This window comes from Sylvia atricapilla, chromosome 2, assembly GCF_009819655.1.
Source record: "Sylvia atricapilla isolate bSylAtr1 chromosome 2, bSylAtr1.pri, whole genome shotgun sequence".
Taxonomy (NCBI): domain Eukaryota; kingdom Metazoa; phylum Chordata; class Aves; order Passeriformes; family Sylviidae; genus Sylvia; species Sylvia atricapilla.
Window position 1 is genome coordinate 99,790,623 of NC_089141.1, and position 26,284 is coordinate 99,816,906.

The window sequence follows — 26,284 nt, forward strand, 5'->3', positions numbered from 1 at the left end:
GTTACAATTCTGAAACTCTTCAAAACACATACTTCTTTTTGCTGTGTGTAGCTGCACCTGCACCTCAACAATAAAGCTTGATGAGTCTGCTGCTTGCTTTTTTTCAGTAGTCCAACTGCATGCTAGCTTCTCCTTTTCTGAAGTATATCTATTTAAGATGCTTCTGATTTAAGATAAAAACTAAAACATCGTCTGGATTTATAAAGTATTTGCATTTTTACTATCCCCTGATTCATTTTAGTTTAAATTGCTAAAGTAGGCCAATCTTTGTGCAAGTTCCTTTTAAGCCCTAACACCGTAGCACATAATGGCTTTACTTTGCCCATTATGAAAAATCACACACTTTATGCAATTTTATTTTCACTTTTTCAGATGTGTAGCAAAGTCAGGATTTGTTTCTGAACAGAACAGGTAACTCTTTTTTGGAAACAGATACCAACATTGCTCTCCACTTTTATAGTTGCTTGCACCTTAAAAACTTTGATAAGGCATCTTGCATTTCTTTCTCTATGTGAAGACTAATTTCTGTACAGTACTGGGTGTAGAAGGATTAGTATAATGAGGTTCAGTCTTGCATAAAGGGAGGGCAAATGTTTGCAGGTCTTGAAGTGAAATGATTGTAGTTATGGATGCCCATTTTTTCATGGTTTCATTCACTTGTACCCTCATACCCACATGCTGAGAAGTATAAATGGACATGTGTGTGTGTGCTCATGAGAGGTGTCTGATTTGGGCAGTATCACCAGTGTGCAGGATGGAGGACGAGGGTAAGGAGCTTTCAAGTCCCCACTTCATCTCTGGAGTTCCTCTGGGTGGTGATGGCAAACTAGTTCTTACATCAGTTGTGTATATATTACATTTAGATCTTGTCTGTTTTTATGGGATGGTCCTTAGCTTCAGTCTTGCTTTCTTCAACTTCCTTGGGTCTGTTTTCTGCTTTTCCTTGTTCGCAGTTTGTGTTTGAAAAGTATATCTGTAACCTGTTTCCTTGATGGGCTAACAAAAAATAGGCTCACTTGTTACAAGCTGCCAACCTTGTGGCCATCCCTCCTGTTAGGGGACACATGGTCGGCTTGTGAATCAGCTGTGCTGCAACCTTCTGGGCTTGAAGTAGTGTTTTACTCAATTTTACTTTTGAAGCACCAACCCATGGATAATATTCTTGATTATCAAGCCTGTTTTTTCTTGAAACCTTGTGCAGTTTCTTCTCATGCTCGTGCATGCTTGCGTGTGCACTCTCTCAGTGCTTCCCCCAATATCCTATTCATGCTTACCCTGAGCTGTTACACACTCTGCAGCAGAAACAAGATGCCTATGTTCTCTGAAAGGGTGATTGTTCTGTTTCCAGTTTTTGGCACAGAAGTGTGCTGCCTTATTAAACAGCTCTTCTTTCAGTCCAGAAAAAATCTTTATAACATGGAGAACTCCTTCCCAAATGCATATTATGATGCATATTTTTCATACAGTTCTAAGAACAGAATATTACCACAGATTCCAGTGGGCTGAAAATTATTTGCGAAAGAGTTTTCATAGATTTAACTTTGGCTGAACAGGATTATCGTCCTTATTGATTTTCCTTTGGGTTATAGATGGACTTTAAAACAAAAACATGGCTTTGAGGTATGACAGAGGTGTGTGATATTTTAAAATGTAATAATGCACCGAGAGGTGGAAAGATGAAATTCTGTAGGACCTAAAAAACTTGACTCGTTACACCTACCTCTTCTTTTGACAGTATGCATCTTGACCAGGAGGCAAGCTATCTTCTTGAAATCAATTAACATTTCCAACAGAGATAGAGTAATGCTATGTTTATGCACAGAAATATGTTGCAGGCAATGCCATCTGCAGAGCAGAGCTGACTAGCTGCTGCTTCTACAGGATCAAGTTTTCTGAGAGTGACTACGAAAATTGAGTGGTGCCTACAATTTTTTTCCCCTCAAAGCATCAGCCAGTGAAGAATGCTTTTAAGAAGCATATACAAGACAGTATCTGATGGACTTGCGCCCTGGGCTCTGAACCTGTTCTAATTTTGTAAGTCCTTCCTGCTTCCACTGCTATAAATGTCGTTGTAGTGCTAAGGAACTATTTAGGGAGCAAAAGAGAATTGGTAGGAGCTTCCCCACTGACTTTTAGAAAGGCTAAACATAGACCAAACAACATCCATCCAAAGGGCTCTAGCAGGTTTAAAAAAAAAAAGGAAGTGAGGGAGTGGCATTTCTGGTCAGAAATTCTGAGGTGTAGTGCTCCCTTCATCCATATTTCTCAGATGGCATAAAAGTGTAGATGTCTAGATGATGTCAGGGTCAGAGAAGCAAATCAAGGTGATCAGTGTGTCTATAGTATTTCTTGATGTCTATTTAGTAGGGTTCTCAAGGAAATGGATAGTATTTAATTTATATTGCTGAAGATGAGCTTCTGTTCCTTTACCAACATCCTTCCAATTACACATGTGCACATGTACAGAGCTGTGTACACTCACACACGTTTGTTTAATTAATGAGTTACAGCATAGTGGTCTCTTCTGGTCAGTTTTGGAAAATGATACTAGCCTGTTCCTTCTGTTGCCTCTGCAAAGATTTTTGTATGTACTAGTAGCACACTGTTACACTTTTCATTTTCATGGTTGTAAGGAGAACTGAACATTTGTATCTCAGTATAAAATATGAATGACAGTAAATCTGTTGTTTTATCCAAGTATTCAGCAGGCTTTAATGAAAATATGAATAAAAATTTCGCAGCCAAAGTCTTGTGATTATATTTTCTCAGCTTTCACTTGTCTCTTCATCTGAAGAATGTGTTTTAGGAACTTTCTGAAAAATTATGCTTATTGCTAAAGTGTCTTGTGTTTTTTCCCAAGTATGTTTGTATGAAGGAGGACAATCTCTCACCACTTCTGAGCTATTAAAAGAAAAATGAAAGTGAAAAGTCTGTTTAGTTCTATAGCTCTGTATCTACAGTAAACAATAAGACACAGAATTTTTCAATGAAGAACATGCCCTTTCGGAACAGATCTGGCTGGGAATCAAATTATGAGGGCATAGTTTATTCTTGCAGAGAACAAATATGTAGAAAGACAAAAATAAAGGAAAATTGGTACAGGGGTCACTTATCTCTATGGATTTGTTTGAGGTTTTTCTCTTGATTTTTAGACTGCAATAGGTTAACAATTAACGTTCTTCAAGGCCACCTTTTTATTTTTTGAAGAGATGGTGATAATTGACTATTCAAACAGTACTACCTGAATGAAACCTGTGTGAAGAGACTAATTCTTTTTTTTCCATGAGGATTCCAGCTATATTTAGAATAACTAATTTATGCATTGGCTAACTTTTTAAAATTTATTACTACATTTATTAATATATCCAGAGATAGTAATTATATTGCCATATAATTTTATACTGTAATGTTGTGGAGTTGGTTTTGTTTTTTTTAAAAATCACACTCAGAATCGTGTTATGATGAAACCAAATCAGATCTAGCACATTCAACTACAAATGCTAGTCAACAAACTGCTGTTAGAACTATTGTTTACTCGCTGTACCACCAGAAGGCTTGCTACTATATCACTTTACAAAGGACAGAAGGCACCCTTCCTCTGAGGAAGCTTTGTTTTCTGTGTCTGCATCTAGTGTAGACCAAGTACTGCAATGAGGCTCCAACCTTACTTGTACAGGTTTAGCTTTTGGATTTTTGTAGTAGTCTTAAATCTGAAGCAGGAATTCCTGTTATTAAACATTAATGAGAAATTTTGCTAAGTAGAAGGTTCAAAACCTTTACTCCACGAAGAATCACAAAGCTTTTCCAGTTGTTACTTTTTCTTTCACCGCTGTTTAAATGAATCTCTATAGTGTCTTGGAACTGAGAGAAATATGGCTCTAGGATGTCAATATATGGCATGCATTCTAAACCCATAATTTTCTTATGAAAACCTCTCATGTTAAATATTTGAGCTCTTGCTCAAGGATCTGATCTGAAGCATTCTTCTGGAGGCTTAACATAGGGAGAAAAGCTACTTCTAATGTAGCCTTATTTGCAAGTTATTTAAAGTTTTATTGATCTCAGGTAGTACATTTAATTAGACCAGAGAAAGGAAATGCAAAGCTCATAGCAGGGATGTTTATAGCTTCACGAGGGTCCTCACCAGTGAACATACACTTTATTCCCTAATATGCAGGTGAAAGAAGAAGGATGAGCTTCAAAAATTCTGGTCTTGCTGCTAGCTATGCCAGATTGCTTTGTGGGATGTGAGAATTGACGCTACAGTTACGTTGGCAATGGAGATGTTCTTACTTCAGTAGCACAGTTTAGAATATTTTATTGGCGTTTCTAGCATGTTAATTACAAATACAATCCAGTGGACTGTGATGATCCTGATGTAGCAATGCAACTCGAAGAATAATGATCCAGATAAAGTAATATCCCTGAGGTTACTAGTCTTGATAAGATTTGGAAATGTTCCTTAAAAACACGTGCATGCATATAAGTTTGTGCATGCAAAAATAAAATATACAGACAGAAGGCCTGCAAAGTTAAGTAACTTGGGTGGAATTAATCTCACCCACTGTTTCAGTGCTTAGGACTTGCATAACCAGTCTCCCTCGTTTATATAAGTTGAGAGAGTCCAAAATCCAAAAAGCAAGTCTTACCATCTGGAAATTATTAAAATCAGTAACCTTCTGGCCAGAGCTTCTCTCCCTCCCCTGCTTTTACTAGCTGTGGGAAAAGTCTTGACAATTCACACTGATTATGTAACTTTTAGTGGCTAAAGCTAAATGAGATGGACTCTACCTTAGGAAATATTCGGCATTTTATGTAGATTCATTGAGTCTTTTAAAACACAGAATATAATTGTTCTCAGTTTAAATTTAGCCTTGGAGGTTGCTGTTTCTATTTTAGGCCTGGAGAAGGGCTTCAGTTTCTTCTGCATACACCAGTATTTCTGATGAAAAAATGCTACCTTTTCCCCTCAAATACTGCCTTGCTTATATATACTGTGATAAACTTACTTTTTTTTTTTCCTCCATAATTTTCTAGACTTCTCAAATACAAAATTCATCATGGAACACCATATGGAAACCCACGCAGTTGTCACACAGCTGTCAGCTTCTAGTATTTGAGATGGCATAGCTAGTAACCTGTTGCCTTCAACCCCCGTGCATACCAGAACACTGTGGAATGAGACTCATCTGTGGTTTTAGTGGGTTTGCAGCTATTTATGAATTCTCACCATTCCTCTGCTTTCAGTTAAATTGGGTTCCACTGAAATTTTAATGTTCACAGATTCATTTATTTGTTATGCTGGTTTTAACACTAACTTCTGAGTAGAGGTGCCTTACCCCAGTTCTCTTTTCCAATCTGTTTTCAGGCTGCATTTTCTTTTCCCAGTTTCTTTAGCCTGTGTATTCCCTGGCCCTTAGCTCTTCACTCTGCATTTTTTTATCCTCTCTCCCCACATAGTGTTTCCAGTGTTTGTGATAATAAACTCAGTGAGATCACTTTTCCTTCCCCTTTTTCCAAGAAGTCTTTGTTTGTCATGCTTGGGCAAACTTTCACAGTGAACTTAAATTGTGTGGTTATCTTTTTTTTTTTTTTCTCCTGGCTCAAAAGTACACGTTGTGTGTAAGATGTAAAAGTGTGCAATATGTTATTCTTTTTGGTAGGGGCAGTTTTAGCTAGAAGAGCTTTTTTTAGGCTTCCCAGAATTTCTGTGATGTTTAGACTTTTTTCTCCTTATTTCTGAAATGTAAGGGAAAATACACTGATTTAGCCACGACTTTTCAGATGCTGAAGAAACTGAAATAAGTCCACAAACTCTCTTTCTCGATTTAGCTCCAAAGTTGAAATTTCATCTGCAGAAAGTGCTATTTTTATGAAAACTTAGCTGACATTTCTTCTTCATCTAGTAGTAACAGAAGTCTTGATGCGGGTTCTTTTATTTCCACATGTATTTTTAGCTTCTGAAGTTAGCTAAATTATTATGCAACTTGTGTAGAGGCAGCCCTCCTGTTCCTCTGACCTCTGCAGCAGGGATCAGGAGGTGTTTGAGGTATGAATTTTGCCTGCTGTCTTTCTTTTAAGCAGTTTGGAATAAATTTTAATCTTAATGCTATTCTATGAAGGGGAGAAAATCTCTAAAAGGAATTCACTTTTAAATGTTTCACAGCAGTTTTCTTAGGAGGAAAGAATTTCTGTCTTATTATCCAGAAAGTGGACTGTCAGACAAGAAAAGCCTTTTTTTAATCTGCAAACCTGAATGTAGAAACTTTGAGGAGAAATGGAGGTCTCCACTGAAATACACATCAATATACAGATTGGAAAAAAACTTCTAAAATTTAAAGTGCTTTGGTAAGATCATAATGTCAGCAAAAATATTTCTTGATGACAAAGACCTAGAGAGCTAAAAGATGTCTTGTAAACGACACAAAATCATTAGGGGCAGAGAAGGGTATTATTTTCTTTCTGTAATACTGTTGTCTAATGTGAACTGAGGCTTGAAAATACAAGTGGCATTTCTTGTTCAAATTTATCCTTTCCTGGTGAACAACACCAAAAATATTCTCATTAGAGATCTGGAATAAGTGAAAGGGAATGACAGATTCCTAGGGTTAATGCAGACATCAATGAAATGTTCCACAGCCAAACCTAACGATGAGCTGACACCAGAATACCAGTGGTGATGGTTACATTAGGTAACATCTTTTACATACCAAATTTCATGAAGAAGACAACATTACACTGCTTTGTGTGCCTAAAATAGGAGGAGGAAACTTTCCAGTTAAAACTTGCTTCCTTCCCCCCCCCCTCCCCTTTTTTTTTTTTTTATTGGAGGCATTAAACGTTTTGGGACTCTAGACATGAAGACCATTGTAGCTGAGGCTTCCCCCTAGATGTGGAGAACTTACCATTACTAACTAATTAATGTTAAAAAATACCCTCTACCTTGGCTCTTGCTTTTGCTCCAGAACAGACCTGGAATGGCTGCTTGGTATCTAAATTGCCACCTATGGTTGTTTGAGGCCCACTGCAGAATACAGAGGAGTTGTTGCTGCCCTTTTGCACACGAGAAGTGTTAAAATTAGGGCAAACCTTGTCTCTACTTCTGCAGCATGGAAATTACAGTAGCTGCTGCTATGTTCAGGTGTTTTTCCTTCAGCACAGACAAATTTTTTTCTAAGACAGTGTTAAGCTGAGTAAACTAAGTTTGAGAAATCCTGTTGTAGCTTGCGCACTAAAACAAAAATGGTGTATAAAAATTAGTTGGTGTATAATGTAAAACTTGTTGACATAGCATTAACAGTGGTACTTTATGATGGATGAATACAGATATTTCAGAAAAGATGGGCTCTAAAGAAAGAGGAGTGAAGTTTCCCATTGTAGGAAAGATTGTCTTAGATATATGGTGGTATTTTCTGGGATGGTGTGATGGCCCACTCCTAAGGGAAAAGTGGGTCATAGCAGATGGATGACAGTATCATTGAGACCCTATGCTTCAGAGTTAGGGGTGAGACCAGAAGCTGTGGCATTATATTGGGTCTTTGTTGTAGACCAACTGATCAAACTGAAAAAATAGGCAAAGCCTTCTTTACACAGCTGATGATGTTTCTAAAACACTTGTGTTTTGGGGTGGGGGGAACTCCAACCCTCTTTTACAGGGGGAACTTTAACTTCCCTGGTGTTTCCTGGACAGGCAGTGTGATGGGATGTAAGCGGTCCCAGAGATTTCTGGAGGGTATCAGGACTTGATGCAGATGATGGAAAGACCAGCCAGATTATCAGAATAATTGGTTGCAGTGTTTGCAAAATAGTGGAGTTCAAGATCATGAGTATATTGAGGAGAAAATGGTAGAAAGTACACACCTTGAATAGAGAGTATTCAAAAAACTGATAGGTGGAGATTTAGGGGAGGCAGCTCTAAAAGGCTTCTATGACAATCCCATGTGAGTGTTGTAGATAGCTCAGCAATCTTAAATGAATGCTACTAGATGCCCATGTTTAGGCTACTGAGTCATGACTGGAGTGACTGATCAATGTCGAGCTCTGAGAAGTTTGAACACACAACTCACATACAGGGATCTGAGTATAGATGTCTTAATCTGAAACTGAATTCCGTCTGAAGAGTCCCAGCCTCAGGAACCTGCTTGACAAGTTTGCCTTTGGTTCACACTAGGTCTTGTTTTGTAGTTTAAAGAAAATGCCTGTCAGATTGTTGATTCGAAAAAAAGACAACCTCCAAAAATTTAAAATGTGAAAGTACCAGATAAAAAATAAATTGTATCCACTGCAGAAATAAAGATTTCGAGACTAAAGCTTGAGATGTGATAAACTTCAGAATTTCAGCCAATCATGCTGAAACTATTTTGACTCTGAGGCTTGGGATAACAACACTGAGGACTTTGGCACTGATGTATTTTTTTATAAAACAACCAACCAACCAAAGTAACTATTTTCTAGTAAGTTCTACCTGCTCTTGGGTTACAAGGTACTCAGAAAAGGAGCAATGCATTATAATAACAAAAAATTTAGGAAATACAATGTAATTTTAAATGTCTTGTTGACCTCTGAAATTATGGAGTCAGCGATATCTTAAAGTCATGAAGGTAGTACAGTTTGCCTTTCTATATTTTCTACTTTGTTACCACTTGTATTACAAGTGTCAAGATTATGCTATAAATAGTAATTAAATAATGCTGGTTTCTGCCAATGCAGTATTATGCTGTTTATAAATAGCTTTAATTTTCAATCTTCGATGTTAACAGACCAAAAAAAAAACCACCAAAAAACAAAAAACAAACAAACAAACAAACAAACCCAAACCAAAACAAAAAAAAAACAAAAAACACCACCACACCAAAAACCCAAACAAATAGAACTGGAAGAAGACTGAGGTTTGAAACTGAAATTACTATTACTGATATTTCAGCTTCAGAAGAATTTTATCGGCATTCACTGAATTCGGTTTCTGTTTTGCGTCCATGGTTTGGATTAAACAATGCTGTCAAATTGTAAAATTATATGGATTTGTGCTACAAAAGAATGAAATGAAACACAGATTATTTTTAAAATTACTATGATAGTACTAGTTTATCATGAAAAGCTAGAATAGCTACATTTACAGTGTTTAAAGCTGTTTTTTATTCCAGATCCTTTTTGTTACATTATCATAGACATTCTTTGGAGATGGATGTTTACTTTCTTGCTTGGAGAAAATTGTGAATAAATATGAAAAATGCACTTGGAACAATGGAAGTGCTGATGCTAACCACTATGATCTGTCCAATAGTTCCTAGAAAATACTGAGTGGGTTCACTTCTTTTCAAGTGTTCTTTTCAGGGTAGTATTTACACCCTAAATTAGTAGACTGCAAGTTCTTACATTCTTCAAGAGTGTAAAATGCATGCTTTGTAGTGCACTCTTTGGGATTCGGGTGTGCTTCCTCACAACTGCTCAAAGCAGAATCAGCTACAGCATGTTGCTCCAAATCTCATCCTTGTGGACTTTGAGCACCTTGAGGGCTATTCAGAACATCCCTAAAAATGGGGACATTCAAAAATCAGCAGCAGTGCCTTCCAGCCCCAGCTGTCCTGTGAGCCTGTAAATGTCCTGCAGTCTGGAGAGTCCCTGGCATCAGCATCGTTGTCACTGGAGCCTGTCACTGGGGCTGGAGCCCCAGTCTGGGAGTGCATGGACATAGATGGGCCACTCATTTGGCTTATGCATTCATCTGGTAATTGGATGAGAAGTGCTGTTGTTTATGACTCCCTTATACTGCACTTGATTTAAAACAAGTAAGATTGATAATGCATGCATTTGCTCGTGACATATGAACAAACAGTAAAGTTGTTGCAAGTATTTCTGAAGGACATAGATAAAGAAATCAGAGAAACTGTTTCAATCTGCGTGCATTATTTTTTAAAAGTCTCTTTCCATCATTACCTGCACTTACTGGTAATTTCCTGTCAAATTTGTAGCTCAAGGTTTTGGTCTTTTCTTGTGCTTCTTTCCCCAGTGCAATAGCTGAGCATATATGACTGTTGCCCTTGAAAATCTTTGAGAGTGGTTTAAGCTTTCCCTAGTCCTCTCACTCTTCCTCAGGAGACAGTGCGACCATCTTCCCTAAAGTGGCACATCAAATATAGAACTCTTTGTTCTGTTTAGAAGTCTTCCCCTGCACTTAGATGGTTAGAAAATAACATTCTGCTTTCAAGAGATAAAAAATTGATTTGTGGTGATTCACTCTAGGTGCTTCTTCTCAAGTAAACTCTCACATATATGTGTTGGAAAAATTCTAAGCAATTTTGCAGTAAATAAAGGCATTGTGATAACTCAGACATACTGTTCTGTCATCCAAAGACTCTGTCTCTTCCTAAAAATAAACAGGACTTTCAGGTTAGGAAGTAATTTCCTTAAAGTTCTGCTATGTTAAAAGTTATATTGCTTAGATAAACTAAGTGTGGGGGTTTTAGCTGATAAACAGAAGAATTGCAATTTTCTCAAAGGAGAAATATAAGGTTGAAACAGTGAAGCATCTCTTGAGGAAAATTCTAAGTTTTTAGGTGTAGAAGAAGTCATACTGTGACTTATACTTCATATTGTCAAACTGTTTGAAAAAAGATTCTGCATCATCTTGTGCATCTCTGATTATCTGTAGAGAATAATTTAAGGTATTCCACTAGATTTTTCAAGTAATTGCCATAATATCAGAAGTGTTGAGGTAACAGAGGGCTGTGTTCTAGCCTTAGTACTGTCTAAAGGCAGTAGTGGTTTAAGGCAGAATGGAAATGGAGTCAGGACAGTGTCTGGGCAATGACTTAAGGACCTGACACAACTGCAGGTGACACTTGTGACCTTTCAGAATGTGCATTGCTTGGCTTAGTTTAAAAACTTTGGTAATTACAAATGTCACATTTATGATACACTGATTGACTAAAATGCTAATATTTTCTGTTCTTGTTTTAGGAGTAAATTTGAAAAATTTGAAAAATTATTTGGTTGGGTTGTTTTTTGTTTGGGGTTTTTTTGGTTTTTGTTTTTTTTTTTAAAGCTTCATTTTAAGCAGCTCATGAAAAATGTTTTACCAACTTGTAATGGTTTTCTGGGCTTTTGTTGCCTTGAAGCTGACTGCTTAATGGTCTGTGATTTTGCTAGAATCATGATTATTGAAAAATCTGTTCTAAATACTTTAATTCTGTGGAACATATTAATGTTTATGCAAGTTAAAATGAAACTGTACTACTTTGTTCTGAAAAAACATTAGCCATTGGATATGTTTGGCTGAATTTCATTAATTTTTTTCAATGTGTGTCTTTGTTGTGGCAAACTGAATTGTATAAATGTAATAATGGATCAGTGAAGATCAAACCAGGTTATTGCTCAGTTCTAAATAATTTTTATTACATGATAATTTTATGATAATTTTTATATCTGTGAGTAGAGAATGCAATTGATTTAAATTTTTCTAACAGAAATTGAGTTTGGGCCTAAACAGCCTCATATTTTTACGGATGGAAATGATGAGCCAATCACAGAACATGCCATATAATATTTTTTTTTTTCACTTAATATATCAGTGTAAAACCCTGATGTGATGTACTGAATAGTGCTTGAGCAGCACCACCTGACTAAAGGCAGCAATATGCTGCTTGTGCATGGGATGTGCTCAGTGTTGATTAATGCTACCTCTGCTCACATTTGCTGATATTTAGAAACATTTGTTGTTTCAGTTGCTTAAAAATTCCATACTTGAGAAATTCTTGTACTCATATAGGGTGAGGCAGTAAAATTAGAGGTGAATGATGTAGCTTTTAGAACGTCGGAATCTTATCTGTTTTTCAAGAATCTTGTTGTGTACCTGTCCTTTGTGTCATGTTTTCCATGAAATGCAAAAGATAAAGGAAGAAAAGTCCTAACAGAAATCTTTGAAATCAAATAGGGACAAATATTTTAAGATTTTTTTTCTTTTGTAACATGACATTTTCTAGAATAGGATATGCTTTATCTTTCCAGACAATAATGGTTGTAGTTCTAAGATCTTGTTTTATTCTAAGCAGCATCTTTTTCATTGAGTACTCTCATCAAGGATCTTGCAAGAAAACAGAGATACAGTACTCAGCTGTTCTGAAACTTGTGTCATGTGCCATATATAATTACATATAATAAAAGTGACTGCTGTCATATAAATTTTGTAGAGACAGTGGAAAAATAGGGGACCTCTGTCCTTTAAATGAGATAAGTAGTTTTGAATTAGGAACTCTTCTGCTTTGATAGTGGTGACAGGAAACACCAGCTATAACAATCTTGTGAGGAAACCTCAGAGAGAAAACTTGTGGGTGGCAAGGAGCAAAGTAGTGAAAATGCTCAGCTCTCATAGCCATACTCTCATCTGTGGTTAAATGAGCAGACAATAAAGCATGCATTTCCTTCAGAGGCAATTCCCACACATATTTTGAAGCATAGAAAAGGAATGAACCCTAATATGAAGTGATTTGTGTCTCCAGGGCTGGAGGTACCCTTTTCCCATGAACAGGTATCTCCTTCCTCATCTCTATCACTATATTTATATGTGAAGGAAATAGAACAGAAATTTTTGTCTTAGCCTTATTAAAAGATATTTACAGGTTTGTACATGAGGAGACATATTTGCCCCAATTTACACACATGTAATCATGTAATCTGAATAACCAGTTTCTGTACATCCTTGACTTTTCAGTAATATTTCTTCTGTCATTATATATTTAATTGTGAAATGGTGTTCTTCCCATAGTTTTATAACATAGAATGTTTATAATATATGTGCTCAGTAATCAGAGGTAATGCCAGCATTAAGATTTGACTTCTGTGTTTGCTGTTGTTGTAAAGTCAAATACTGAGGCCAATTTTTTTTTTATTAGAACATAATGAGGTGCTTAGTAATAAATGCAGCTGAGTGAAGCAAAATTATAGCCAAGCAAACTCAAATTTTCCTACTTCATGATATAAGCTGGGAGTAGTAAGTAGTAGAGATCAGAAAGGATAATGTGAGTTTTTTCTTTCTTTGACATTCACTGAAGTCAAACACTGAATCAACTAGTACCAGCTTGTTGGGGAAGATGAATCAGGGAAACCTTATAAACATGATTGCTTAGCAAAGGATTCTGAAAATATGAAACGTATAATCAAAATAGAAATGAAAGCTTACTTTGAGTTGTAGGATACCAAGTCTTAGTTACTACATAACATGAAAACAATGGCCTAGCTAGCTGAAGGAGAATCCCTTTAGATTGAACAATACCTTTCTGCTGGCTAAGGGATCCAAAGGTCAATGTAGTAAAACAGAAGTCTAAAGAGTAGTTCTTAGAGTTTAAAATATAACACAGTATGGTAATATAGTAGTTCTTATAAGCTGTATGTAGATTCTATAGGATTTTGTGTCTTGTGTTGGTTGGTCACCATAAATTAGAATATTCATCACAAAAGAAGATATAATGTATTGTAACAAGGACCTCACTCTCTTACCTCTTCCTCCTCTCCTCCCTGCTACTCTTAGCTCTCTTAACTTTCTTAACTCTTTTACCTCTTAACTCTTACTCTTACCTCTCCTCTTAACTCTTACCCTTCCTCTTCCCCCTACTCTTGCTCTCTCCTGCTCTCTTCCCCCTGCCACCTTGCTCTCTCGCTCCTTTCTCTCTCAGCTCTCACCCTGCTGTTCTTTCTCCCTCTCTCTTTGGAACTTCCCTTCAGCCGAGGCTGGTGGCTGAAGGCAAGGCCCTTTTACCCACGACCCTTGCAATAAAACCACATGTTCCAGAATATACAGGTTGGCAGAATTCCTTGTCCCAGCCGTCCACGGATTCACCTACACCAGCTCATCTACCTAGGTGATACATTGAATTGTCAATGACAACTTTTATGCTAGGAGTTGGATACTGAGCTATTATATAAGTAGGTTTCCACAATCAAACTGAACATTGTTTTCAGTACTTTTCTGTGTCATAGTACAGTCTAGAAAAAAACACCCCTTGAAATGCAAAAAAAATATATTTTAGTGAATGACAATTCTATTTTGGAGAATTCCAATTTAGCCTGTTTTTGAAGAGCAGAAAACCAGATCCATAAAATACCTCAGATCTCCAAAATGTCTTCTAAGTAGACATTTAAGTAACAAAGTCTAAATTCAATCTGTAAAGAACCTTTCAGATTTGCCCAGAAGTCTGAATTACCACCATTGAATTTCTTCATTCCTCAAAGCTCTGCTTTTCCTCCTATCCTCCATTGTGTCCATCTTCTCAGGACTCAGCAATGTGGTGTCTCTTTGCTTTGCACCAAGTGCCTCTCAATACCTGTTTGAAACTTCAGGTTTGCCCTGCATCTGACCAGCACGTCTCTCCTGATCCAGGAAGTGTATTTTTGCCACCTCTGTTATATACCTGCTGCATTTGTCCATATACAAAATTTATTCCATGTTTTCAATTCTGTACTAGTTTATGTTAATGAAAATTATGTACAGTGGCTGATTGCATTGCACAGTCTACATGTGCTGCTGACCTGCAGCATCATACAGGGTACAGCTGACTGAGTTCTTGCTGCTTCCTTCCCCCAAGGAAGGATATTCCGTATATGGATGACAAATTTGAGGCAATTTTTTGGAAATTAGTAATTTGGAAATTAGTAATTTTATAACTTCCATTTCTTTTTAAAATTTGGTGAAAATTTGGTGGACATGAAGTTCAAAATGAGTAGGAGTAATGGAAATAGAGGAGCAGGGCATTTCAGATGGGTTCTTTGATTTGAAACTAGTTTAAAATGATGAAGGGCTTATTTTTTGTGTCACTTCATATAAACCATTTAGTTGTTGTCATGGTTTTACATTTGCCAAATTCCGTTTGTCAGCTGGGAGATACGACTTTGGGAGAAAAAGGCAAAACAGGCACAACTTAAAGGTAAAAACAGGTAGATTTTTTTAATATATGCTATAGAAAAAGAGAGAAAAAAAATTGAGACATTCTGAGACATTCAAACACCTTCCCCCCCCCCTCCAAACTGTTCACTTTCCCACTCACCACAGAGAGAAAACCATGATTTTTCAGTCAGTTACCACCTTTTAAACATGATCCTACATCACCTTGGGAGAGGAGCCTCTCTAGAGTTATGGAGAACACGCCACAGGAAAAGGTCTGGTGGCTTTCACAGAGTCTACAATCACACGGAATTTTTGCAGATTCTGTGCAGTCTCACCCATATAACAGTTTTCCACACTGTTTATGGGCTTCCACATGTTTGGGGTATCATTTTAAGAATGCTTTTCTAGTACAAAACAGGGATTCTCTTCCATCTCTAAATTCACTTCTATCTCAAAAGAAATAGAAATCTCCTTGTTCTTTCCCAGGAGCCAGGGACATATTCTAATCAAAATTCTCAATTAAAACCCATGTATATCAGTACACACAACCCTTTGGCTAGAACTTGCATTTCCCCAAGCAGCATTAGGATATTACAAAAACAGTCCATATTTCCCTATAATTCACATCTAGAGAAGTCCAGTCAGAAATGTCCACTTCCTCCATCCCATCTTCCAGTAGTCTTTCTCAGTTCTTTCACTGACTTTGTCCTTCTACATTCTAGATCACTCTGTCTTCCACAGAGGAGAGAAAAGGGTTAAAGTCTTTGCTCAGAGTTTTTTTCTTCCTCTCCAGTAGACTCTCAGAGCTTCAAGGCCACAGGTGATGGGGGGAGGAAGGGGGAGAGAGAGAGAGAGAGAGAGAGAGCGCAGGCTCAGGAACATTGATGGACGAAATCTCCTCCACCCCTGGTCAGATCTAAAGCGACTCAAACTTGGATCAGCTCCCTGGAGCTCCAGAGAAAAGTTCTTAAAAGTCTTTTCTCCTTCAGCCCAGCGGCTCTGGCAACCAAGGCCCAGAGCACAGCCACCGTGGTCCTGGCGCAGGGCCAGACTGTGGTCTGCAGTCCTCCTCCTCCTCTCCGCATCGGAGGGGCCGGGAGGGGACAGAGGGGACACGGCCAGCCCTGGCCACTGTCCGGCAGGCCTGGCCCCGGGGGCCCAGCCTGAACCCTGACTCAAGAGGTGTCACCTTTCTGGTGGCCGGAAAAGGAGAGAGGGAAAGTCCCCAGAACTTGTGATTTAAGGCTGTGTTTCCAGAGGCGTAGAAACACTCCCATTCGTCAGCCAATCTGTCGATCCAAATCCATGCTAGAACTTCCTTTTTAAAAAAAAAATTCACACTGATGCTAAACCACCACAGTTGTTTTAGAGCATGTGAGCAAGAACTGAGAAATGCGCACTTGGCTGCAGTTTTCTCTTCTGTCAGATGGAGCACCCCAGCTCCTTTGGAGGTGTTCTGTATCATAGGGAAGCTACAGAGTCTTTTTTTCAAGCAGATGCAATGTATTTAAAAATCTGTGAATAGTAATCTTCAAGGACCTTGTATCCATTTTAGCCATGGCTTGACTACTTGACCAGTAGTGCATTCCTAGAGAATATGATTTACATAGGATGAGATTCTCCAAGAAACCTCAGGTTCTTTGCTAAGATGGAACATAATGTTACTAGGGCAGCTCCTTAAAGCACCTATTGTCTAGTCTCATTCTGCTGTAGTTTCACTACAGGTTGTTTAAATATTTTTTGTTGGTTTAGGATAGAGAAAGTGTAATGTATAACTTCTTAATCGCTTATGACACCATTAATGTTCACTTCGTTGGTTTAATTAAATAATACAAGTGACAAAGCTTTTTAAATGAAAATTTCTTAAATGTTGTATTTTTTTGACTGTTCAGGTAACTTCTTCATCCCTAATTGGGTTCCTGAGGTTTTTCTGTTCCTGTTATTCCTAGAACCACTTGTATTTTAAGTACTTTAAATAGTTAGAAACCTCCAGGATGTTTGATAGCGTATCTTACCCAAGTCTTTGAAAGACTGACCCAAGAGCTTTTAAAACTTAATTTCCAAAGTAATCACATTCACTGTAAATTAAACATCAGCTACGTGGACTAGTTTTCTTGAATGAATCAGAATTGCTGTCCATGTGAGGATACGTGTTTCAACTCCTGTATTTCTTTCAGTGTACTTAGCTATTACTTTGAGGATAAAAACACAGCCTTTTTTGTGGTAGCTGAAACATCTGGAGATTTTTCTTTTACTTCATGTGAAATAGGCATAATAATAGTCATAATACTAATGGATAAATTTGGTTTATCTGCAAAGTGGTGTATGCATGCTGTCTAAAACATATGCATATTACAATCAGCAGAAGCTTTTAAGGGCAATTACAGTGTTTCTGAAAAATCTTTCAGTAGCTTAATTAGCCAGAGCACCTACCAGTAGATACCTGAAGTCAAATTAACTAAATTTGCTCACCCTCTTAATGTAACTTCATAGTCCTAGTAACTATTACTATTATTACTAGAATTAGAATTAATAAATATAACAATACTATAACTCAGTAGCAGAAATATAATTAATAAAATAGGTTGTTCAGTTTATTCCAAACCATTCTTTCCAGATGCTTTTATTTTAATTGGGATCAGGTATTTTACAGGTTTATGTGTTATAATGATTTGAAAGGAAAATGGAGTAAATGTTTGCGTTACTCAATAATAGGTTATGCACATGTCTTCAGGTATTCCAGAATGGTTTCATTTTTGTATCCAATCTGGCCTTTGTATGGTATTATTAGTGGGATATTGCTGTTTGTGTGTTTTAAGAGCTGTGATGTTTGGTAAAGGTGTATGAGGCAGATCTGGCTCATGGAGTACTCAGGTGGCCTCCTGCCCGTCTGCTCACACGCCCTTACTCCATGACTTTAAGGTTTCCTCCACGTCCTGTGCTGAGGTTCAGTTGCTGCATCATTGTCTGAACAGACCTGGACTAGGCTACGTTTGTTGGCTACGTTTTGTCCCTGTGCTAAACGCTTTCCTGCTCACACAACAAGAGAGAAACTTAAAAGAAAAATATCACCTATGATTTGGTGGGTAGAGAATGCTAGAGGAATGCAAAGGCAGGTGGACATCAGGAAGTTATCGCTTAAGACTGTACAGTAAGCATGGTTGAACACTGCCAAATGCAATTACTGATTCCTGGTTTGGATAGGTTTCCCTTAAAATGACAAAATTTTTGAAAGGAGGCACAGAGAACCTACTTTTCTAATACTGTATTCTTTATGGGTGTTTGAACTTTGAAGCCCAGAAACTTCTGGCAGCCAAAATCACAGGTCTAACTAGTAGGCTTAGCCACATACTGGCACAGGATTTTCAGTTCACCTCATAAAGATTAGGACCCATGTTCATACTGTGGGTAGATAAAATATTGCTAGAGGCTCAGAATAACTAAGAAACAAGAGTCACAGGAAAAACACTTCTGAAAATTTCACTGGTATATATTACACAGTGTTTAAATATGAACTTTTGGCTTTTAGCTGTATTGCTTTTGTACTGGGGATCCTAATAGTGGCATATTGCTGTGTGTGGGTTTGTATTGTACTTGGCCTGATCGCTGAGGTATTTACCAGATTCTCATTTAAATTTTTTTGCATTGTGAGATTCTGTTTGGATGCTTCTTTTTTTCTTCCTCTTATGGTCGGGGGAAAAACAAGGCTAGAGAAAAGGCACAGCAAGTCGTGCTCATTTCTATTTCTTTGCTTTTATTTTACAGGAGACACATGAAATTGTGGCTATCAAGAAATTCAAAGACAGTGAAGGTAATCATTTTTGCTGCATGACTTTAATGTCAATAACTACATTGTTAATATCTATCCAGTTAAAATGAGAAGTCTTATATAGCAAGATATGATTTTAAGAAGACAATGATTTATTAGCTCTGTAAATATTCAAGGTACTTGATCTTTCATACCTTCCTAGAGACTGCATTACTCTAATGAGGTAACTACCTTCCTTTCTTGATGCATCTGTCTTAATACAGATGAGATTGGGGTGCTGTACATGGTAGTAAGAGCTACCATTTGGAGATTGGATGTGACCAGAAAATGTAAAAAGTCCTCTTGTAATAGTGACTTGCAGAGTCCTTGGGTTTATCACCCTTCATCTGTGAGAGGGATCTAAATGTCAGGGCAACTTGAAGTTGTAAATGGAGAAGACTGAAAGAAGTATTGAGGAGTTCAGTCAGGAAGAGAAATCTGGGAGCTCTCAAGGATCCATGGAGCTGGGTGGTGAGGTAGAAGATCTGTCCTCACTTCAGTGGGTTTCAATCTCCTCAGGAACCTTGCTCTTTGCCCCTTCACAGCAGACGCTGTGTATTCTGCAGCATTGCTGAGTTTGCTGAGAGGGAGGAAGAGCCAATTTCTGCCAGGATTAGTCTTGCTGGCAAAGAGGGTGGTGGAAGGCAGGACACTTAGAAATTACCCTGAGTGCTCCACACACACATTCCTCACCCAACAGTAAAAACCCCAAAGAACTGTACAAGACACTGGCCCTCTGACCCGTGCTTGTTGGGGCACAGGGAATCACTGTGTCCTATCACAGGCAGCGCTGGCAGTCAGCCATAAGAGCAGCTGTGTACCTTGTGTGCATCCTAAGCCAGCCCTGAGCCCCCAAGGTCTGCACACACAGAAGGAGCAGTATGGAGTGTGAGAGGAGCCATCCTGGTGTGAGGTGATGCTGCTGTGGTTTGCCATTGCCAAGGCTTTAGCCAAATTTGACAGTGTTATTTAAAGAAACAGCAGTCACTTCATTTTAGCAAACTTTCTTTTTTGCTATCCTACAGGATTGCTGGTGGCCATGAAGGTGGAGTTGGTTACAAGGGCTATATTTTTCAGTCAGTCAAACACAGCAAAGTCTTGGTTTGCATCTTGTTTTGCACAGTGCAGTCTCTGCTTGGCACATCATTTTCCCAGACACTTGAAGAGTGTATTTGATAAATGTTTTAGCTCTGCTGTTCAGAAATCTGTTTTAAATCCCTGTAAAGAATGTAGAAGATAGTTTAATTGTGGTGACCATTTTGACCAGGTCATGAGAGTATCTCAGAATTGCTTTTTGAAACTTGCTGTGGCTATTCAGTACAGTTCCTAGGAAGTAAATCTCAGTACTAAACCCTAAACAGGATTGTTGTGTTAGCTTGTCTACCGGAAAATGGAAACAAAAAATACAATATTGGCATTAGGTCTGGCTTCCAAGAGTATTGCATAATATCAGTTTACATGACTGATGACTGCTTTTCAGATATGTAGCTAGTTGTTTACAAGTTTCTGGAAATATGACAGAAGTTCTTTTGATGGATTTGATTCAGCCCATTTCACATCTGTCTTGTTAATATGGTAGTTCATTAGAAGTTTGAATATACTGTAATTGTTTCTATTGACATTTTTGTTTCACTGAATTTTTGCCGTTGTTTGACATATGAATACTAAATGTGCTGGAAAGTGACTGTCTTGTTATAGATGAGATTATGCAATCAGGCTGATGCAAGCCAATATCAAGCACTCAGTTTTAAAAAGAAAAGATTTAGATTGCTCTAAATTATATATTTTTTAATCAAAACATTTGTGATTATAGTATTTTGTTTTCCTTTTCCCTCTTGCTGCTCTTCAATTTTTTATTTTTCTCCTCTCTCTTCTGATGATTAGTGTGTTTGCATGACCAGTGTTATTCGCTCTCCCCTGCAAACATCTTCTTGCCTTTTGCCTTGAAAAAAAAATTTCTCTTCCTTGTTTCTTCTTCCTCTGTCTCTGTCATTGTGGTACATGACCTGCAATTGTGATTTAGCTTTGAATTTATGCAGGCATTTCCAACTTAATTACTTTCTGTTGTGTATAACAGTTCTAAGAGATTAAGGATGCTGTTTCTATATGTGCATGAACAAATATACTGAATTAATGGATTTCATTTTACTAAATGAAAAATAAAACCTCATATAGTCAGGTTTACTTCACATATTCCTAGTGTCCTTTAGAACCTGCTTAGTTCAGGGCAGGTTAATGAGAAGCAGTATATGAAGTGTTAGTGAAGCACTCTTCCTTTCTTGAACACCTTTCAGACAATTAAATTGTCAAATCAGTTAAATTAAAATTAAATTTAATTGACGAAACAGTTAAATTTCTTGACTCCTCTGAATTAGAATTCAGGACTTTGTTGCATCAGTGCTTACTCTACTGCCTTCTGTGGCTGCTGCACTGGTCTGGCATTGCTGAATTTCTTTTGAAAGCCATGTAGGTAACATGGAAAAATCTGTGCTTCAGTCTGAAAATTTGTAATGACTTTTGGAAAACAAAATTATTTCAGAATCAAATACATTTGTTTGGTATTGTTCAAAGATGAGATTTGCATTCCAGTGTTTCTGCTGAGGACAACCTTCCCAATGGTTTATGAATGTGATGTGTCATTATGGGGTAGAGCATGTACACACATGACTGTTTTTTGAAGCATATTAAAATAAGCATATTTTGAAGCATAATAAAAAATATAGAAATGGAAACAATTTGTTTCTTCTGACTATCTCTGCCACAGAAAACCTTTATGGTAGTGATGGGAAATCTCTTAGTGTTGCATAATAAGCACAGTCATCACTGACCTCTCTTCCAATGCAGAAGTATGCAGACAACAGAGAGTCCACGCTGGAAAATAAGCTTTTTTTTTTCTATATAATGTCTAAAACCAGAGAATTTAATCAGGAGTTCAAAATAAATCTTTATAACACTTTTTGCTTGGAGTTTGGTTTGGTTTTTAATCAGCTTACTCTGTCACTTTTATTTTACACTCTAGAAAATGAAGAAGTCAAAGAAACCACTTTACGAGAGCTTAAAATGCTTCGTACTTTGAAACAGGAGAACATTGTGGAGCTGAAGGAAGCCTTCAGAAGAAGAGGAAAATTATACTTAGTTTTTGAATATGTGGAAAAAGTGAGTTGAACTTGTAGTATCCTTGCCACAGTTAAATCATCAGCTTACTGAAAATGGTTTAAAATTGTTTTTATTTTTAAAAATTAAGCTATCCTAATCTCTAAAGAGAAGCAGCAGAAACCTTAATACAAGTTGTAATTAGTTATCTGTTGTGAGACAGCAACACTTATTACTGTTGTTTTTACAATATGTGTTGGTATCTAAAAAAAAATCTTCCATTTGGGAACACCATGTTAAAAATTATGCAGACTGGAATACATACAATTTGAAGAAAAAATTCCATCTGAACTCTTTAATCCAGTTTAATTGTAAAGCTGGATAACTGTCCTGTGTTATGTTGTGTAATGAGTCTTGACATAGTCTTTCAAAACAAGATCATAGACTTCTGACCTTGGAATCTCTTTCAACTTTCTCCACCCTTCCCTGTTAAAAATAGGATTTGTTTGTGTATTTCTGTAACAAGGCCACTATCAATAGTTGCTTAGAGGGATTTGGCAAAGACCACTGTCATTAACTCCAATCCTGACCTCATTTTGAAACTATTCCAAAATTTCCTTAGATTGGCCTACTACTGCCAAGCATCCTGATCTGTTTCCAGGGAGAAACGATCTAGAACAGATTGGTCTTTTGTCATTTCTGCAACCTTCCTGATGAAGGTAGACCTTCCTTCTGAATTCTAACAGTTTAGCATTTCTTCATGGAAATAGTCAGATGGTATTCAGATACAAAGAGTAAAATAAAATTCAGGCTTAAATATGTCTATAGCTTTCATGAGATACTGTTCTTTTGATTTAAATTTTCATTTAATTTCCTGCCAATGTGGTGTTGCAGTCTAGCTGAGTACTAGTCCTCTGCAGTCAATTTTCTCTCATCTAAGAATTTCTTACCCTAAATGCTGTCTCCTTTACGTCAAGTTGACAACTTATTTTGTCCTGTAACTTGACTACATAATGTGAAGTGATCTATATTAACCCACAGTTTTGCAAAAATAATTTTTGGTTTTCCCCAGCACATCAGCAACTTTTAATGTGGTGGATCTTACTTGGATCCAACATTTGAAATTTGACTCATTTTCCCTATGTTCCTTGTAATTGTTCCAGACACATGAAATGTCTTTGATCACTCACCAACTTAGAGCATACATTTAATTTTCTGTTTTAGTTGACTTGGCTGAGCTATCTGGAGAAGTGGGTTGAAAGAGCAGCATAAGTAAAAGATATATTTAATTGATCTGATAAGGGGTATATATTTAAAAGCTAGTTAATATTGGTAAAAACACCAGGCTGCAATATCTAACATTATTTGCATCAGAATAAAAGAATTTTGTGGTAAAGGTAGGTATAATGTATAGTTTGTACATAATGTCATTTTTGTATTAATGTTCACCTTTCTTTTCAGTTAAACTTTGAAGTAAATGAACATTTCTTATTTTCAGATGCCTTAAGTAGTATCACCCGTAGGTTCTTTGGAGGCCAGGATGTTTCTGATTCTTTGGATGAGGGGAGAGTAGACAGGATTAAATAAAATGTCATGGAATAGACTAAATTTTGTTTAACTGGTAATGAGCACTTGCTGTCCTTTGGGGAATGTTAACTCTGCAATACTGAAAATCCAGATTACTTAAATTCACATTTAGTCTAATCTCCTTTATTCATCATCCTCTCAGTTAATGTCTTCATATAGGATTATGTCTTCCTGTGTTGATGCTATTATTTTGTTTTGTATTTGTAACACTAACTTCTTGGCTTACTTATCCAGATCCACAGCCTTCTGTATGGACAAGAATCTAGCTAAAATCAATATGGTTTCTTAACAGAAAATTCCTTTCCTGAGATCTGAAGTTTGTTTGTAAGAAAACTTACACTCAAGCACATAAGCTCCAGTATTTACTCCCAAACTTCAAAACTTAGAAATATTTTCAAATATCACCAAAATCTCTACTTTCAAAAGAAGCATCAAAAAATTTACTGCACAGCTAGAGAAAATCTTTATCAAAGACAAGGTAAATTTACTTCTAATGAAAAAAATACAAATGCTCTACTCCATAATTAAATTAGTTGTGTAAGGCAATATAGCCAAAATACTCCTATTTTGGTGTTCAGTAAATAAGACTTTTTTTTCTCCCTCTTCAAGTGGGCTGCTGCTGCCCATTATTATTTCAGAAATCAGCATACAAACTTCATTGTACTTCTAATTGTGCAGAATTAGAGACATTTGTTAACATAATGGGAATCTAAGTGTTCTTTTTCAAAGAGGAAACATACTAGTATAAACAGTAAGTTTATTTTCATTCCTATTTATATCCACAAAGTAGTTGATATGTAGTGCCATGGTTGCTGTAGTGCCAAGATGTCCAGGATTATAGTTGATCTGTAGCTATAGGATACTCCCTAGGTTTTGGTTTATGCCCCTGTGAGGCATTTTGTATCTGGTATTTCATGTTCACTAGGGGGCTTGTGTTTTATACCCGTCCATACACAGATACATTTGGCAATTCATCATGGCCCTGCAGAATTAAAGCAGCAGAACTAACTTATTGAAGAGAACAGTATGTTAAAACATTGTTGAATATTCACAAAATGCTTTGATTTGCTAGACTTATTGTGTGGCCACACACCTGATCTGGTGTTTCTGTTTAAGCAGTGTTTTGTAACTAAATGTCTTTTTAGGTGTTTTAGGTAAAGTGGTTTGATGACAGTCTTTTAAGGACTTGTGGTTCAGCTTTTAGGAAAACTGCTAGGAGAATGCTGATGATTAAAATTCATTCCCCAAATGTTAAACTGCTGATTTTCCATAGCTGAGCTCTGTAGCCCGAATATGTTGCTTTAGAAGGCTGAAGGCATGTTATCTTCCAGCAGCTGAGTATAGCTCTTTTAAATAATGTGTCTTTTAAATGTTTAGAATATGCTTGAATTGCTAGAAGAAATGCCGAATGGAGTTCCACCAGAAAAAGTGAAAAGCTACATCTACCAGCTAATTAAAGCAATTCATTGGTGCCATAAGAATGATATTGTTCATAGAGGTAAGTGTGTACTTCTCCACATGGAATAAGGGCCTTTTTAAAGGGAAACATGCTACAGCTTGAAGTAATTGGCATTTAACAAAAATATAAGCAATTGCTTTATATCAACAGGAAAAAAAAATGTAAATTTGGCTGGGTCTTAAGTCTGCTGCATGGCTCCAGATTGTTTTAAAACAAAATTCATCTATGTAAAAGGTTTGCTGTCCGCTGTGTTTGGTAAGTGATAAGCACAGCAAACTGTAACTGCAGGAACAGACATTGTCTAAGAAAAAGGATTTTTTTTAACATTTCAGGGTGCTCAGTCATTTCACTTTTGAATCTGATAATAGAATATTAGAAGAAAAATAACCTAAATATTAAAACTTGGTCTCCCATGTTTTATTTCTTAAGGCAGTTCCTCCCAGCTCCCTTGAGTTTCAGTTGTGTATATTTACTTCCTTCCGAAGCTGCAAGCACATAAAACATATATCTTGTCGTATGATCTAGTTTTATGTATTTTATCCTGATTCAATAAAATTTTATTTTGCTTTGTGACTTTGCAAGAGTAATATTTTAATTAATATTTCCAATAAGATAAAATTCTCACAGAGTGAGCTTTTTATATTTAAGATCAGCATGATTCTGAATATATTTTCAAAATGTATTTTGAAAAATATACCGTGTGTATAATATAGGAATGAAAAAAAGGCTTAAAACTGGGCAAGATGTTTTTTCTAAACAAATTACAAGAGGTGATCAAATGGTCATTATAACTGAAAATTTAGAGCACAACATACTTAATATTTTATTGGTTAACTGGGTAATTAAATATCAGTCCTTTCTTTTATTTTTCAATATGAAATATGGAAACTGGTTTTCTGCCCAGGAATATCTGTAAGCACATTTTTTCTTTCCATATTTTGTTGGGAAACACTTTAAAAGAATTCTGAAGGCAGAAAATTAATTCTGCCTGTTCACAAACTGAATTGCTGGAATCTGTTTCAGCAGTTGCTCTTGTAATGTGTCATTTACGATTGCATGAATATCTCTAAATAAGTTATAATGAAATAATATTTGTTGACAAAGTTCAAAATTAAAAGAAGCTAACAGTTTTTTTGTTGTTTTTTTTTTTCACCCGCTCTCATACTTCAGATATTAAGCCAGAGAATCTCTTAATAAGCCACAATGATGTTCTGAAGTTGTGTGATTTTGGTAAGTTTGGAAGATACCTGCTGCTTATATTTTTGAAGAAAATCTCTTGCAGTGCAGTTTTGCCTTGTTTTGTAAAAGTTGTACAGTATGTACTTTTAAAAAGTCTTCTAGCAGTCGGAGTTGATTACTGCTTCAGGTGTGGGGCTAGTATTTTAATTTGAAATATTTCTGGTCTTAATTTGCATACCCTGTGAAATACCTGTGTTAAGGCCTATAGAAACACTGCATT

General features: G+C 36.8%; 1 protein-coding gene across 2 annotated transcripts in view; it reads left to right on the forward strand.

The window, feature by feature from the left end:
* The window catches only part of CDKL5 (cyclin dependent kinase like 5), a 126,543-nt gene that overhangs the window by 58,943 nt on the left and 41,316 nt on the right, over positions 1-26,284 (forward strand). For both annotated transcript variants that reach the window (XM_066313930.1, XM_066313932.1), the window contains exons 4-7: positions 18,644-18,689; positions 21,706-21,842; positions 24,744-24,864; positions 25,996-26,055. In XM_066313930.1, the coding sequence (XP_066170027.1) occupies positions 18,644-18,689; positions 21,706-21,842; positions 24,744-24,864; positions 25,996-26,055 (364 nt within the window). The remainder of the gene's footprint in view (positions 1-18,643; positions 18,690-21,705; positions 21,843-24,743; positions 24,865-25,995; positions 26,056-26,284) is intronic.